A 17,273-nucleotide genomic window follows, 5' to 3' on the forward strand; every position below is an offset into this window, starting at 1 on the left:
ACTGCGCCAGACTCTTCCAAGTAAGTTCCTGGAAGTCCTCTCTCGGCCTTTCGGATCGCGCTCGTCGATACGTGGACAGTGTGGACCCCCCCGACTACCGTCAGATACAACTGCCACCCTTGGTGTCCCTCGTCCGAGGATCAATGCTAACAACCCACCGTCCCCGTTCAGCATCAACCCAATAATTGATTAACCGCACGCTCCCTTGTTCTTTTCTCCTGTCTAAGCACCATGGACTCTGGTCAGGCACAACTGTAGGCCCCATCCCGTCCCAGTAGCCGCCGTCATACATGACTTACAAGTATACTTTAGCCGGCAACAAATACAGACACCTTCCTTCACCTTCAACCCCAACAACAAGTTCAGAAGAGACGTCCTGCCACGCACAACGCCCATCATCAACATGAACGGTAATGATATGCCCATCAAGCAAGAGGGCGTAGGAGCACCCGCCGGTGTGTGGACAACCCCAACCACTCAGGGCATGCGGCCCCGACCTGCAACCATCCACGAGGGCTTCTCTTACAGCATGGGCGACGACTTCGGCACTCTCCCATCATGGGACTCATCGCCTCTTCCAATGCAGCAGACACCCAGCGATGCCATGTCCCGACCGGTGTCAGTTCACCAACAAGACTTCTATCCCGTCACCACCATGGACAACAGTAAGTCAAGCCTCTTCAGAGGCCACCTCGCATGCTAATCAATCCGTCAGACTGGCAACAAAAGCAATGCGAGGACAACTTTGAATTCCCCGGGTTGGACACGGAGATGATTGGCCAAGCGTACACAACCGACGAAGCCATCCCCGTTCTCGACCTGAGGTATGGCCAGCAACAAGATGGCGAACCGTTCAGTTTCGATTGCGGCCCCAACCCGCGACGCATGTCGGGCTCATCCTTCACCATGTCCACGTCGGGCGCTCTCTCCGACATGCCATCGTACGAAGACTTCTCCGCCGCCCTGTCGGAGGCACCGTCATTCAGCTCAGACTACCCGCCGCCATCCAACCGCAACTCATTGATGTCGTCAACGCAACTGTCACCCGTGGCCTCTCCTCGGATGACCCCTCAGAGCCGGTCCGAACTTGTCAGGACTCAAAGTCGAGGCCGAGCCTCTCCATCACCTCGCCCAGGAATGAGATCTGCCCCTTACAGCGTTGAGCGGGGAACAACCAAGAGATGGTCGACAGGATCTTACGGAACCCAACAGAACCGACGTCAAACACCGTTCGTGTTTCATCCTGGCCACGATGCCTTCGGTGCCCATCAACGCATGTCTTCAAGACACTCGTCGCCCACGATCCAGCACAACCAGGTCCCTCTGAACTTCACCAATCTTCAAGCCGCGCAGCAGCACCCGTTCATGATGGCCGGCCCGCCGCAATTCCAGAGAAACAGCATGAACAACATGCTTCTGCCGTCACAGCTGCCATCCAATGGCTTCCACCCCGAGGCCCATCACTTCGAGGCCCCACCGCCGCTGCTGTCACACGGGCTCTTCCGTATGCTTCAGAGCAACGCCGATCCCCATTCGCTTCACAGCCACTACACGGATCTGTCCGACCCGCCAGACCTGTACGCGTCGCTGCATGAGGAGCAGATCCCACCTCCCCCCGAGGACATGAACCCGTCTGATCCCGACCTCGTCCCGCACGAACAAGAATTGCGGTTCGAGGGTGACTTGTACACCCCCAGATGGGTGCGAGGCCACGGCAACAAGCGCGAGGGTTGGTGCGGAATCTGCAAGCCTGGCCGCTGGCTGGTGCTCAAGAACTCGGCATTCTGGTACGACAAGTCCTTCACCCACGGCATCAGTGCCGCCACGGGCAACCCTTTCCAGGAGCCTCAAGAGACGCGGCGAATGGACGGCAACCCAGACGTCTGGGAAGGCTTGTGCGGCAGCTGCAACGACTGGATTGCGCTTGTCAGCAGCAAGAAGAAGGGAACTACATGGTTCAGACACGCGTACAAGGTAAGTAACATCGCAGCCGATCGTGACAGACGGCCATGTGTGACAGAAGGCTGACTCGTTCTCTCCTAGTGCCACACCCATCCCAAGATCAAGGATGCGCCAAAGCGTCGACGGGAGAGCAACCACAACCGCAACCTGGCGGCATCGCAGATGGCCAAGCCCAAGGTTGAGCCACAGCAAGCCCCTCCCATGGCCCAGCAGGCCCCAATCACGCCTCAGATGACACCCTCGGCAGCGTCTGTCACGAGCACGCCAACTCCCGCTCAGATGCAGCAGCACCAGCACCAGATGCAACAGCACCAACACCTTCAACAAGTGCCGCCGCCCATGCCCCAGTTGAACCAAGGGCAGATGCTACAGAACCAAGGCCAACAGATGAACGTCATCAACCCTCTAGAAGGCATGCCTGGCATGATTTAAATCTGCTAGATGCCGTTTGGGGTCCCATCGTTTATTGATTCTGAGAGTTTTGCCGTTGCAACAAAAACCCGTACACGACTGATACCACCTTTTCCTGTTTTTTTTTGTCATTTCCTTTTGTCACAAACTACCCCCGCCGCAGCGCGTGCACTGTGGTATCTACGGAAATGTCGTCATGAAGTCGAAGAATAAGAAAACCAAACGAACCCTTTTTTTTCTTGTCCTACCTTTTATAGACTGGGTGAGAGAAAGACAACATGGGATACCTTGGGAGGATAGGAAATCCAGAGAGGAGGGGAGAGAAGGGAGTTGGAGGGATTCTTTTTATGGAAGTGGAGGAGAAAAAACCCGCCGGTTTATAACTCTATCCCAGATGGGGGAGGAGAGAGAGAAAAAAGGGAAGAATATGTCATGACGATTCCAAAGATCTTATTACCTTACCTAACCTTACCTTTTTTATCACCATCACAAATTATCATCATCATCATCATCAACACCACGTTTGAATCTCTCTCCTCTTTCATTTCCATCTCTCCTTTTTTTCTTTTCTTTTTCACTCCTGTCTTTCACCGACAACAAAAAACAGTCCTTCGCCCATCGTCTTTTATTTGGAGGGGGGTTCGATTTAACAGTACGAGATATGAGCCCCGATTAAGAGAAGGATACCACATAACGCACGCACAATGTCAAGAGTTGTGCACAAGGACTCAAATAATGGCCAGTCGAATCATCGCCACGCAAGAGAGGGAGAAACGGAAAACGGGGCCATTCTCGAACAGGGGGGTGGTTTTTATTATTATTCATCAATTCTTTTGCTGTTCTTGTTTTATTCATCCATTTATTGTTTTGTTTTCCCCCTTCTTTGCTTCTTTTCGAGCTTCGCCGTCGCAAAACGAACCGTCTTTCTTGTCCTCTCGACACGTTTTGTTTCAAACAAAACACCAACCTAATCGTAGATAGCTAAAATCCTGCTCGGGTTCCTCATAGGAAAGTTTCTTGTTTTCTACTTCTTCTATTTTTCGTTTCATTGTTTTGTTGAGGAGGACATACCAAATGATATCAAAGGGGAGGAAAAGGTGGAATCGTATTCTCTGATTTATATGGTACCTACATATATTCTCTTACGTCTTAGGGAACTGCAGGAGAAGGCTGGGGAAAAGGGCGGGAACGGGGGAAAAAAGGGGAAAACCATCATGGACGGTAAAGGGAAAAGGGAATGGGCAAAATGGGAAATTCGGATTGGAAACCTCGGGCAGCAGCAGCAGTAGTTAGATATTTTCTTTGTAGTCTCTCCCGCGCAGAATGAGGAACACACGGTCATTTCAGGTCATTGCATTTTCTCGGGCCTTGCTTGATATCGTGAACCAACAGCATGCCCACCCTCCTCTACTGCCGTGGAAGAGAAAGAAAAAAGCGTCTCTCGCGTCCAACTCGGACGGACGGGTGCGCCGCGGAGCAAACACCACGAGGGGAAGCCTCAAGGACGGCCGGCACGCAGTCCGTCGTGGTTCCGCTCAACGCTTGTGTTTCTGACTCTTCGACCCCGCCCTTGACCCACGCACTAAACACATCCTGACCGTGAATCACGATGGGAAGCAAAGAGCCGGAGAAGCACCTGGAAAGCAAAAATAGGATGACCCCTGGTCCAGCAAACGACGCGGGTTCAGGGGTTACGGGGCAAGGTTGCCTCCTTCAGGGACGGGGGTATGGAGGGGTGAAGACGTGGCATCGACTTGCCATGGCAAGTGCGTAGGCCCTCGACTCGCACGCTTGCGGGAGTCGGGGACAAGGGTCGAAGGGGGAAAGGGGGACGAGGAGGCCCGACACCGATGTGAAGATCGGTGGAGGTGTTGGGCCGAGAATGGGCTGGGCACGGCATGGCGTCGGGGCCATAGCCGACCCTGCGTCCTGTACCCGGAAAGGGGATGGTTCAGGAACGGCCAACTGCCGATGGATGCACGCCAATGCCAAGGTAGCCCACGATGTGTTGCTCTCCCCCAAAGAGGTGTAGACAGCCTCATGCGCTCGAGAGCAACTGGGTGGACCGCCTGTCAACACTAAGGCGAGTGGAGCCAAAGGGTAAGAAGATCAGACCAGGAACCGAACAAACTTGCCGCTAAGCCAGGAACCCGGCGTGCCCGGTGAGGAGTATCTGTTGTCGGGGTTCGGTGTGGTGGAGGCTGCCGGAGGAGACATCGCTTGGTTCGCTTCGGTTGCCCGTCGCCGATGCTGACTGGTGCGGACGGCATGAAGTATGGCTGCTTGCCTGGACGTCGTGTGGATGCATCTTGAGGGGGGTTCCTTCCTTTTTCTGCTTATGGGCTGTTCAGCTGGGGCTTGCGGAACGGTGCTTGGATTTTGGGACTCGTGGAGGTTGGGTGTGGTGTTGTGCGTCTTGTGGTCCTGCAGGGACACAAGACATGATCGGCAGGGCTCCCTATGCGCCCTCGGAAACAAACGACGACGAAAACGCTTCTGCAAAGTTGGAGTGATGGCGGTTACCCGCGACTGTGAGTTGGGACGACCAGAGAATCTCGCCGGCAGGGCTAGTCGAGGATCCAAGACAACTGGAAGGCAGAGCTGGAACAAGCTCGTTTCGATGGGGGGAGGGGGGGGGCGGTCCCTGAGTGACGCGGGTTGGTTGAGAGCTCCGTGTCGGGGCCGACTTCCCCTCCCACCGGAGGAGCCTGTTTGCGTTTCCAGGTTCTTCCAAGCCCTGGTTGCAAAACTTTTCCACTGCGTCTCTATACGGATGTTTCGATTCGGCGGGTATCCTGGAAGAAAATCCTTTAGGCAAATGGAAAAGAATGGTGCTGTACGGCGGGCGGTACGGAAGTGACGTTCTCGGGGGGCGTGTGCAATTTCCCGAATTCATGCGTCTCGACCGGGAGGGCCCCGCGAATATGTATCCGCCATCGAGGAGGGGGCGGCGCACAGCTCTCTCCTATCTTTGGCACACGGAAGTGATAGGCGGACAATCGTGCTTATTCTTGCCCTGCAACGGGTGACGCATGGGCCGGGGGTGGCCGCGGTTCCAAGGTTGCGGTAAAACTGGCTGTTCTTTCCCTTCTTCAAGAAGTCCACTCCGCGGTAGCGTGAAGTCATATCCGGATGCTGCGTGCGTGCACCGCTCCACCCATGGGCGAAAGGGATATGCCAGGAACGAAAAGGGGTACGCATGTCAGAACGGCTAGCGAGGGAGTCAAGGTTGATGGAAGCCATGCCCTGGTCCTTTGGACAGAAATCCGAAGATGAGCCATCAGCCACTGTTGAGGTCTTAGCCAACGGATGTTGCGGCGTCTCGCACCGCACATCGCACATCGCACATCGCACAATGGCCGAGTCGGCATGAGGGTTCGAAATGTGGAACGATAAGGACTCGATTCTAGAGCGAAGGGGGTGGCTTTGGCTACTTTCAAGAAATGCTGTAGTTGGTGTTGCAAACAAGCCACCCAGCGGCATCCAACTGCAACCACTTAAAGCCCCTTGCAGCTGCAATGACAGAAGCCATTCGTCGGGGGCAGGCGAGCCAATCGTCAGTAAGCGGAACACGTGCTTCTGAGAATACGGCAGCTGTCATGAAATGACGCCGTCCACTCGATCTATTGTCGAAAATATCTCTTGCCACAAGCATTTTTGCCCCTGGATTTGGCAGAGACTTGTTTTCGATTGACTTTATCGTTCAGTCTTGATTGGACTGGGACGAAAGGGACGGCACATGTGGCGCTATGGGTTGTCCAACACAAGCTCTTCACCAGCATTGCGTTAAATCTCGGAAATAACAACCCACAGCCGTAACGATGCAGCGTTATGGTGCTGGCCATTGTTGGCTGGCATGGAGGCCGCATCAGGGGGGGAAGACTCTAAGTCCAGCGAATCACCCATCTTGACGTCTGGATTTTCCCCAACTCGTCGCTGGCAGCGCAAGTATCGCCTTGTAGCACATCTTCACCAGTCCACGCTGACGTATAAAATGTAGATCGGTGTCGTCTGATGGCTGCATTGCTCTTCAAGTGGCTAGCTGCTCTGAGGTGGCCGCTCGTGTTGCGCATCACCCTCTCTGTCTATAGGTGGGTGGCCTGAATATCGCTTGCCTCACCCGTCCTTGGACGGACAACACTGCCTGGACTCCATCAACTTGTGCAGATACGATCCCGATCCTAAGGGTTCGTCCGAAGACGACTCCAGCTGCCAGATAAAACCTGGCGCGGCCCAACAAGTTGAAACAAGTCATATTCGATGCCTGAGTGCAACAATCGTCACCCAGTTGATGCATTGATACCATTCTACGCGCAAGGGTTGGGTTTTGGTGAATACCAGTACTCGAGCAGCCATTGTTTGCAATCCGCAGCGCATGAACTTGCGCATGTCGAGCAGCTCATCATGTTTTCTAGCAGCAGCTTATAACCTATTTTGCATCCCAGACACGTTGGCGAAGGGGTTACACAAGTGGTAAACGAAAAGAGTCGGGCAACTGGGGAGAATGCTTCGCAGTCGATATGTCAAGGACCCGCTGCTAGAGCCGACACTTGGGCGGCCGAAAGGAGTCCCATTCCTGTTCTTCCGTCCTGCTTGTTCCGGCAGTTGATCTTGCCGTCTGCCCAGTCTCTGAAACCCCAAGTGTGGTCAAGGGAAGTGGGAGAGACAGAACGTGGAAGAGAGGCTCGTTGTTCTGGTGCAGAGTCCTTGTCGGCTTCGTGGTATCGGAGGGAAGGCCTCCCGTTACTTGCGTTGGCTCTCCAACGGGCCAATGTCGTGTTTGAAGAAAACCAAGCTTGACTCCGGGCAGTTTCAGTGCCCTAGAATCAAACCCCTAACCAGGCACTACTGAGGCCTGCTGAAGCCGGCTCCGAAACAGTGGGACTTGCCGACGGACGGCTTACTTTGGCTCGTTCCATCTCCGCCAGGGCGAGGGTCTCGGATTTGGTAATGTATTGGTGAGGTACAAGAGGTATCGCCATCATGGGACCAACCGGCGGTGCGATGGCGGGGTGATACGGCAACCCGGGCTGGCCACTATCGGAACAGGTGCTCTTTCCCTCCTTCTGCCACTTCCTTTGCGTGCACATGCGTTGCGGTCCGGTACCGAGAAGCACGTTGCGGGATAAGGACCAGCAAGGGCTAGTTTTGGTAGCGCGGCGCGGCGCCGACTCACACTGGCCGCTTACATGCTTCGGGAACGTTGGTGGCCAGGCCGACAAAGGATTCAAGGAGCGTTGCCGGGTCGTCGCGCGAGGATTTGGAACGGGATGAAGGGCGGGTGGCCAGGGGAAACTGTTTGAGAGCGAGAGATGGGATGGGCAAGACGAAAGAAAGAAAGGGAAAAAAAAAAATGGCAGACACGATTTGTCTTAGCTGCTACCTTGGCTAGCAAGCAGTAGCAGGGCTGCCGTGCCACCTGCACGCATCTCTTCGTCGTCACCACACCAAAGTACCTAGCTTCCGGTGTACAATTGAAGGCGGGAATGGATGTGTCTGGCAGCTGTCATGTCGTCCCGCGTCACTTGTCAGTTGACGGTGGTCGCTCCTGCTCCTCGCTCGGCCTTTTATCACCTGCCCAGGCAATCCTGCATACACTTACAGCAAGACCACTGCCCAGCTAGGGTTGGCGCTCTGCAACCTGTTCCTGCTTCCCTGTCTCCGGAGAGTCCTCCCTGTCTCGTCCTCACCCCCGCCTTACTGTACAGCAGTCAAGAAAGATATGGCCGCCTTTGGTGAAAGTGCCTTGCATGGCTCTCTGCAGCCCATCCTTCGTCGCATCACAATTGGATATCTCGCTTGCTCCGTAGCCGAGCCGTTGTAACCAGCAACCGCCTCAGCAACTACATAGCAATGCTTGACCGAGGTGCCACGGTAGCCCAGGAGGCCCCATGCAACGTCCTTTCGGTCGGCTGCAAAAGGCGAACACGTCTTTGTCTTTTGTTCCCTATCAGGAGGGAGTCTTGGGGTGTGCGTGCGTGCGTGTGTGGGAGGAGGAGACAGAGACTGAATTGGTCCAAGTCAGATCAAGATCAGGCCAGGGCAAATCTCATTTGGTTAGACAAATGCTGATATGCATATCTTGGCCGCAGGTAACCTCAAGCCTGCCCAAGGCGCTCATTCCCATGCCACGCAGGAACATCCTTGGACTAGCCCTTTCTTCAGCCCCCTAAGTTCATCGCATCCCACCACCGGCTTATCCTCTGTCTCAGTAGTGGCAGTAGCAGTGACGGCAACAGCAGCAGTACCTCGTGTTAGCCGTCGCCCCAGATCAAGCATCAACCCCAGCACACGTCGACTTCTGCCTCCTTCAGCCCTCTTGATTGCGCCATTCGTTTGCCCTTCAGCTGCATTAAGGTGCATACACTTTATCTCCCGTGCGATGGATTGATTTGCTCAGACGACAGCGCCAGGTCCAGCGCCGGTTAAAGCTTGCATCCCCCTCCCCTATCAGCCCTTCATTGCACAACCCTGAAGCCTCAGGGTCCTGGACACGCGCTGGAGCCTTTTTCCCGGAGAACACACCTTGTAAAGCTGCCAGCGCACTGTATCATCCATCATTGACTCTGGCGTCGGTCTAGCATCCATCTGACCAATGTTCGTTGTCAGTGCAGTGCGCTCGAGCTGGTCTGGCGATCAAAGCCTCGATGACGACCTCGCAAGCGTGGCTCAGAACACACCCTCCCGACCTCCCTGTTGAGCCACTTTGCCCTGGGTTACCCCTCAACTTCTTCTGGTCTTAAAGCCATTATCGATAGGGGCGCAACGGGCGAGCGCAACGATCTGGACCTGACGCATGTGGCTTCCGGCTTGAAAGAAAGAGGACAAAAAAATAAGTAGGCGTTTCGTTTGAGTGGCTGCCAGAACTCGTCCCCCCAGGAACCCCCTAGCGGCAAAACGAGGGAATCTGTGGTTTGCCGCAGTCCCCTGGATTGCGAGCAGCCCAGTCGCACCAAGTGCGCTGTGCTTCGCTGGACAGTGCTGCCATTCCGGGCTCTCCCGCCAATGAAACGCATCATTCGACAAGTACGTACCTCCCGTGGCCTTAACTCGAGGTACTTCTGCATCCTGAGCATCCAATAAAAAAAGTAACGATAAAATAAAAAATTAACCGTACTTCAACAAGTCTCCAACGAGGGAAAGACTGCCTCTGCCTAATTTGGTCTACGTACCGCTCGCCGGACTGCTCCTGTCCTGAGGTTACCTTGCCTGCCTTGCTATTGCCTCCTACAGCTACCTACTACTACTCACTACACTACCACTTCACTCGGCCTGCTCTTCTCTCCTGGCCCTTTCCACGGTTAACGATTGGTTCCTAGACGCTCCTTACTTCTCCCCCCTCTTGTGCTGCTGCCTCCCCTGATTCTGCGCTCTGTTGGGAAGCGCTGTACACACGGACAAAGGCTCTGCGCTGCCGTCCGACGACTCTGACGACTAGACATTTACCCATCTGCTTCTGTAACCACTCCCGCTGGTACGCTTGCTCTTTCTCCTGACCGCACACCTCACGGACCTCCCTCCCTGTTCGCCAATTCTCCCCTCGACTCCCAACCTCCCAGCAGCTCCGGATTCCCTGGAACCCATTCGGCTCACGCAAGCCTTCGTCCTTCAGTGTAATACTATTTTTCATGACTCTGCCGTCTCCGACCTTCTGTAATGATCAATGATATACGAACCTGAAGCCGCCCCCGCCTGACACCTGCATTCACGAGCCGACCCATCGACAGCACTCCGCCCTGCTTCTCCTCTCCTCCAACCCGCCGATTGCGACCCTGGTTCGATTTTTGCCCATACCTGGAATCCCTCTGCGCCCTTGAGCCTCGACAATCCAGTTGGTGAAGGTGGTTCTTGTCATGTTCGAGTTAGGGTTGTGTGAACTACAGTAGAATTGCTATGAGTGGGGATCAGTTGGCGTCCAGGCAAGATTTCAACCAACCCACCCCGTTCACGTTGGTCTTCTGCCTCCCGACAGGCCGCAAGATCAACAGGCCGTCACTCCACCAGAACTGTCTTGGCTAACCTTGAGGTGCATCTACAGCTTTGGAAACCCAAACGCTCAGCCGCCCACCCCCAAACAGACTCCCACCTCCGCCGTTTTCCCGAGCCCCGTCTTCGAAACCCCCAAGCAACGACAAGGTCACTTCGACGACGCCGCCGGCGGTTGGACGCCTCGCTTTGCAGAGGAATACTCCGTCTTTAACACAACCCCCGGCAACCTGAGAGGTTCTGAGGGTTCCTTTGCCGACTTTTCCTCCGCAACGACGTATCCCGCTTCCGACAGCCTAAAGAGGCCCTTGTCCGCCGAGAGCCTCGCTGCTCAGATTGCAACACATGCCAATCACTTCTCGCCCAACCCGAACCTACCTCTGCCGCCGGTTGCCCTCTCTCGACGACTGCCTTCTTCCCCCAAGCCCCCGGCCGAACAATCCGAGTTTTCTAGCCAAGGGGACGCATCACCCAGTCCAGAGGTGGCACTGCAAGACAGGGCGTCACAGACGTCGAGGAGCAGGGAGAGCGCTGCGGACCTGAACGGCCAGACAGCTACTCCTCCCCCGTCTTCCCACAAAGGTGGGCGGAAGCTTGCTCCAAAGCTCCAGGACAACAACATGCAGAATGATCATGGCTACGGCCAACCAGATTTTTCCGGTGCTCCACAGCAGTCCAACATGGCAGCCTACATGACCACCGCCGACATGTTCGGCTACCCCATGTCAGCCCCGGCGAACGCTTCGACAAGCTTCTGGGACCCAAGCGCCGACATGTCGGGGATGGATATTGACTTCTCTTTCGGCCCCAATGTTTTTCAAACCTCGACCCACCGTCATATGCCTTCGTTCGATGCCTCACAAATGTTCCAAGAGTCGGCCGCTCTGCCGCCCTCTAATAGCCAGGAGAGTGCACAAACGGCCAGGCGGAGCCGGCCGCTGGCTCCCAAGCCTGCCATGGCCAATGTCCAGTCTGGCTCTGCGGATATCCACATGGCCTCAGGCTCCTTCTCAGCGTCGGTGGATGACCCTTTCGGCATCGTGAGCCCTGGTGCAGGAGTAGATCCGGGCCTGCTGTTTAGTCGACCATCGTCCTCCAACATGGACATCAGCGTTCCCGTCGGCCAGGGCTCGGCACAGTTTGCCCTGGCTGCGGCCGCCGAAACCCATTCGAGAGCACCGATGCACGGCGATATCCGCCGTTCTCTCAGCCACAAGGAGTTGGCACCCAGTAAACTCCCCGACCACATGCTAGGAAGCTCGCCTACCAAATCAAATGGACGTCCCAGTGGACTGCAGCGAAGCGTTAGTGAAAACCGTGGCCGGCGCGGATTGGCAAAACCGTCCTTGCCGAAGCTCGCCCCAGCCATTCAGCCGAGGCCGCAGGTCATCAACGGGCCGGCAGTGGGCTCGAGCAGGCCGCTAAGCCGACCTTCGGGTAGGATATCGCCACTGAAGCAGCAGCACTCGCGCCTTTCAAGCCTGACCTCGATACCCGAGACTGCAAGCCCGCGTCCCCGGACTGCCGTCAAGTTTACTATTGACTCAAAAGGCAGGGCACGAGCCGAGGCTACCGTGGTAGTGGATGAGACAAGGTCAAGTAACACGCAGAGAAGGCCAGTAGCCCGGGAAATGCCACGCAGGGAGAAGAGCTGGGAATCAGACGATGACGACTCGTCAACAGATGACGAACCAATCATCATCCCCAGCCGGAACACCTCGTTTGCGCTACCAGACCCACGCAGGCCGTCCTCAGCCTCCGTATTCCACTCGTCTAGAAGAAGCGTGAGCGAGCATAGCTCGAGCAGCTTCGGGGCATCGGCTTCGCACAACGATGCCGAGAGCGAGGCGGAAACCGTGCTGAACGAGGCGCAAGGCAAAGGCGGCGACGCAGCGAGCGAGTTGCGGAAACTGGTGGAGAGCAGACAAAAGCGTGGGTCCCAGGTGCCTAGTAGCCAACGATCCCAGCGATTTGCATCAGGCAGCTTTAGGGACCATCATGGAGGCCTAATGTCGCCCACGGCATTCACGGAGGCCAGCCTGCCATCTCCGTCAAAAGCAACTTACAACGTCCGATGTGTCTGCAGGAACGGCGCGGATAGACAAGGAGAGTACATGGTTCAATGGTATGATGCCCTATCCATCTTGACAAGCTAGACGTTCGACCAATTGTTTCGTGTCTCCTGCATCAAGGCTAACACCCAATTCAGCGAGTCCTGCGAAATGTGGCTCCATGGTTCGTGCATCAACATTTCCAGGCGGACACTTCCGACTGTATATATCTGTGCATTCTGTTCAAATACGCCCAACATGCGAGGTGGCCGGCTTCGCGGTAATGGCCCGGCGCTAGGCTCATCAGGAGCAAGCCCGTTGGCCCGTAAATCGTTCCGATAATCCGTGACTGCAGTCGAGAAGAACAATACGGACGGGCTCCGGAAAGTCCAATGATGGCACGCAGGGAAGAGAGAAAGAGAGAAAAAAAGGTTTAGAAAGAGAACGGGGCAATCCGCCATCAAATCTTCCTAGATGTTGATGAGTACATATGATACCCGAGTATACACTTGCGACCTAATGATAAATAACAAATGAGACGATTCCAAGATGCCGCTTTAGAGTAGTGCCCTTGGGTGACTGAAGAAACGAAGGTGGTGAACTTGAGGCATGGCGGAATAGCGATTGCGAACTCCGAAATTCGGGTACTTGTGTCGATTTGGCATTGACCAATCTCTCACGGCATCAGCCCAACGGCCAATTACTCGTATCGCTCGGCATGAATACACCCGAATATGAGGATCGTCGTCGGAAGACACAACCGGAAGAGGATAGATTTGTGGACTCCGGGACGAACCGGCGCCGACACAAGCCGAGCGAGGTCCCGAAGCTTTGTGGGGTGCTTGAGGCTGCGGGGCGTTGGCTGAAGCTCTCTCCGACTTCGGAAGGCGGGGTTGAGAGACCGTGGCTGCACTTTTTAAATCTTGTGCGGTATGCGGGGCAACAGCTCACCTGTTTACCTGAAGGGATTCGCTTTGTACACTTTCTCTCTTCCTTCATCTTCCGTTCAATTGCACCGATACCCCTTTTCTCAACATCCCCCACGACTTCGACTCATAAAACAGACAAGATGGCGACGCACAACATTGTGGTTTTTGCTGGCGACCACTGCGGTCCTGAGGTGAGCTCTTATGATCGGGGGTTGGGATGGGCTTGGCTCGGAATATCCGAGTGAGGGACGAGGCTAACGAAACTTTGTATTAGGTCGTCGCTGAGGCTATCAAGGTATGCCGGCAGAGCCACTCGCCATTGAACCTCCATGCATCATGAGACTAATCAGTTTGCATCACTCCACAGGTCCTCAAGACAATTGAGACCAACAGCCCCTCCGCTGGCAAGTTCAACTTGCAGGAGCACCTTCTCGGTGGTGTAAGTCCAATCTCCGGCTGCGCCCGTCCAATCGTCAACTGAGAAGCCCAAACTGACGAATCAACCCTCCCAGGCCTCCATCGACGCCACTGGCACCCCCCTTGCCGACGACGCCCTCGCTGCCGCCAACGCCGCCGATGCCGTCCTCCTCGGCGCGATCGGCGGCCCGAAATGGGGCACCGGTGCCGTCCGCCCGGAGCAGGGACTCCTCAGGCTTCGCAAGGAGATGGGAACCTACGGTAACCTGCGCCCGTGCAGTTTTGCCTCCGAGGCCCTCGTCGACTTCTCCCCCCTGAAGGCCGAGGTCTGCCGCGGTACCGACATGGTCATCGTGCGCGAGCTGACGGGTGGCATCTACTTTGGTGAGCGCAAGGAGGACGACGGCGACGGCAAGGCGTGGGACACTGAGCCCTACTCCCGCGAGGAGATCGAGCGCATTGGAAGACTTGCCGGTTTCCTGGCGATTGCGCGTGGTGAGAAGACTGTCTGGAGTTTGGACAAGGCGAACGTTCTCGCGACCAGCCGACTGTGGCGCAAGGTCATCACGGAGCTTTTCGAGAAGGAGTTCCCCCAGCTCAAGATCGAGCACCAGCTTATCGACTCCGCCGCCATGCTGCTTGTCAAGAGCCCGCGTGCCCTGAACGGCGTGGTTGTCACGAGCAACCTTTTCGGCGACATCATTTCCGACGAGGCGAGCGTCATTCCTGGAAGCATTGGACTGCTGCCCAGTGCCAGCTTGAGTGGTATCCCCGACGGCAAGGGCAAGTGCAACGGTATCTACGAGCCTATTCACGGTATGTCACCACTATTTGATACCTCTTATTTTGGGTTTGGTTGAAGCATGCACACTAAACAACATCCAGGCTCCGCCCCCGATATCTCCGGCAAGGGCGTCGTCAACCCCATTGGCACCATCCTCTCGGTAGCCATGATGCTTCGCTACTCCCTCAACCTGCCTAAGGAGGCCAAGGCGGTTGAGGAGGCCGTCAAGGCCGTCATCGACAACGGCCTGCGGACGAAGGACCTTGGCGGCAACGCCGGCACCAAGGAGATTGGCGACGCTGTCGTCGCCGAGCTGACCAAGGCCCTGAAGGCATAAAGCAGGTGGTCTGTATGGGCAATCCCAGGGAGGCTGCGTTATGACTAAAAAAAAGAAACGGAAATACGGACAAAACATTGGCTTGGTGGGCGGAGGTTCTGTACAGCTCGCTAGCGATAGTGCGAGTTAACTGAGATAGAGAAAAGGCTCGGTTGAATAATTTTTTTGCTTGCTACAACCAAGCTATGTGTCGTCCGTCAGTGCTGCTGCCGGCCTTGGAAATTATGACCTCACTGTCTATCGCCTCGCCACAGCTCAAGGGTTAAGGGGGGTCGTAAACACCTAAGAAAAGCCGACACGGCTGCGGACAAGACTGAGCCGGGACCGGAGACGGACGGAGACGTCGGGAGAGGCGGGCCCGCTGCTCCGGCGATCGGCACGGTTGTTGGAGTCGATCCACTGTTTTTTATACCAGTGAGCCTATATGCGCATTAGTTCGTCTCCTCGGTCCGCCCATGGATACAAGGAAATGAAAGCGTAGTGCAGACCCGAGCTGACACAGGTAGACATGGACCAGGCACCATTGCGAGGTTCCCACGTACAGACATGTTGGCATTTATCTCTATTCGCTAGTAAGGTACATGAAAATTGGATTGAATGTTGACGCTCGTCCATTTACCCATCTGCTGTCGACCTATCTATAGACAGCGCGGAACTCAGATCAGAGTGATAAGAGTACGCTCGTTCGAGTCCCAGCCACCACCAAAACAACCACCATCCAGCTTACCCAAGCGATTATACTTGGATCCGGAAACCTTTTCCACAAGGAGATAGGAAAGTGCATAGTGTCCGTACCCGCCGCTTGCAGATTGAACGAGAACACACACGCCTTTGAAATCAGCCTCTTGATCATACTTCCGCACCAACTCTTCTGTGTCGAGGCGCAGGCCTTCCGATCCAATCCCCTGGATTGTGCTCTTTGACAAGGCCTTGTCAGCAAAAACATCAAAAGTTTTCGACGTTCCAGCTCGTTTAAAGAAGTACAAGCCGCCCTTGATATCGAGTTCCGAAAACTCGCGTAGCTCGGTTGAGTCTGCACCACCGCTCTCCGGCTTGATTCGTGCGTCGACAAACTCGATGTGCGAGGCCGGCTCCCCCCCGAATTTCTGATGGGCCGCGGGCACCGTGACGCTCCCGCCACGGACGGATGCCCAGCTCCACGAAGGCGCGACGCCCCCGCCACGTCTTACAGGGGCACATTGGAAGGCATTGGACTCCCACATCAGGTCGGTGTGGAGTGCCTGCTTCCACAGACCAGCCAGGTATTTGTCGTTGGCGTAAAACTCTTCAAATCGCTTTGCGACGCCGGATATGGCAATGAGGCGGTCGTCCTCCTCGGTGAGGTCGCAGCCGCTATACAATTTTACCATAATCCTCCAGCAGCCTCGCGGGGTGGGCCAGCCCTGTTCTGAATACATCCAGCCGGCAGGGTGGCGGTCTTCGGGTCTAGGTGTGGAGTGCTCGATGATCTTTCGCAAGGTGGCCTTGTACTCTCTTGTCCGAACATCCATTCCGACCAGACCTAGCCGACCATCGGGGTCTGCCTCGCATCTTGAATGCTCCAAGCACTCCCAGTACATCTGGGCCCGGGAGAAGTGTATGATTCTTCGTGCGAGAAACCTTTCTTGCACGACCCAACCCCGACTGTTCAGCGGGGCTCTGCTCATTTCGTTCGCTAATAGGCTGTCGTACCAGAAGTTCCATTTCCCGGGCTGGAGCTTTCCGTCCACAGGGAGCTCCATGTCCACCGCGAACGGGGAAAGTAGCTGGGGCTCCACGATCCGGGGTCCGAAAAGACCAAGAGAGACGTCGTAGGAAGACCTGATGGCCGAGATGTTGCAGAACGAGTTTCCATAGACGTCCTTCATCATCGCGGCTTCACGGTCCCAGTCCGACTTTGAGTCCTGGAAGATGCAAAGGGAGTCTATCCATATGTATCGATGGCCCAGTCTATGAACGAGTTGAACCGCGTCTCGAAAGGTTGGCGAGAGCTCTTCCAGGGCGATGCCGCTCCGGAAACGTCGCTCGTTACTGGTGATACCTTCCTTCTCGCCCTTGTAAAGCTGGAGGATCTTTTTCGGATCGCCCCATCGGTGGGACAGCGTCCAGTATTCCGGGAAACTTGCTTGCGAGGCTGTGGAACCAGCCTCGCTGGTGTTGGTGCTGACGACCTCTGCTTTCTCCCGTATGACGATCGTCCCGTTCTGGACGTTCTGGACGTCGATGATTCGGGTCGGAAAGAAGGGCGCGTTGATGGATTTGGAACAATAAGTGTGGTCTTTGTTGCAGCCGTCAAGCCAGACTTTAATCTTGTTGATGGACATATCCGAACCAAGAGCCGTTCCTTCATGCCGAGGTGATCCTGGCGGAGGGAGATAGTTCCGGTTGCCAATATT

General features: G+C 55.5%; 4 protein-coding genes across 4 annotated transcripts; 3 read left to right on the forward strand and 1 right to left on the reverse strand.

Annotated features, from left to right (window-relative positions):
- Positions 1–231: 231 nt before the first annotated feature.
- On the forward strand, positions 232–2,394 carry EsH8_IV_000787 (DUF4451 domain-containing protein; the record flags this gene model as incomplete). Its single annotated transcript, XM_083265677.1, has 4 exons — positions 232–254; positions 313–665; positions 716–1,974; positions 2,044–2,394. The coding sequence occupies 4 exons, from the start codon at positions 232–234 to the stop codon at positions 2,392–2,394; spliced, it is 1,986 nt and encodes a 661-aa protein (XP_083124572.1).
- A 7,872-nt stretch (positions 2,395–10,266) lies between these two features.
- Positions 10,267–12,752, forward strand: EsH8_IV_000788 (uncharacterized protein; the record flags this gene model as incomplete). Its single annotated transcript, XM_083265678.1, has 3 exons — positions 10,267–10,322; positions 10,412–12,484; positions 12,569–12,752. The coding sequence occupies 3 exons, from the start codon at positions 10,267–10,269 to the stop codon at positions 12,750–12,752; spliced, it is 2,313 nt and encodes a 770-aa protein (XP_083124573.1).
- A 727-nt stretch (positions 12,753–13,479) lies between these two features.
- On the forward strand, positions 13,480–14,877 carry EsH8_IV_000789 (3-isopropylmalate dehydrogenase; the record flags this gene model as incomplete). The annotated part of the gene is made up of 4 exons (XM_083265679.1): positions 13,480–13,530; positions 13,707–13,778; positions 13,852–14,572; positions 14,642–14,877. The coding sequence occupies 4 exons, from the start codon at positions 13,480–13,482 to the stop codon at positions 14,875–14,877; spliced, it is 1,080 nt and encodes a 359-aa protein (XP_083124574.1).
- Positions 14,878–15,533: 656 nt separating this feature from the next.
- Positions 15,534–17,201, reverse strand: EsH8_IV_000790 (HET domain-containing protein; the record flags this gene model as incomplete). Its single annotated transcript, XM_083265680.1, has 1 exon — positions 15,534–17,201. One exon carries the CDS (start codon positions 17,199–17,201, stop codon positions 15,534–15,536), a length of 1,668 nt encoding a protein of 555 aa, XP_083124575.1.
- Positions 17,202–17,273: the final 72 nt, after the last annotated feature.

This window comes from Colletotrichum jinshuiense, chromosome 4 (assembly GCF_051148585.1).
Source record: "Colletotrichum jinshuiense chromosome 4, complete sequence".
In the NCBI taxonomy this organism is placed as follows: Eukaryota; Fungi; Ascomycota; class Sordariomycetes; order Glomerellales; family Glomerellaceae; genus Colletotrichum; species Colletotrichum jinshuiense.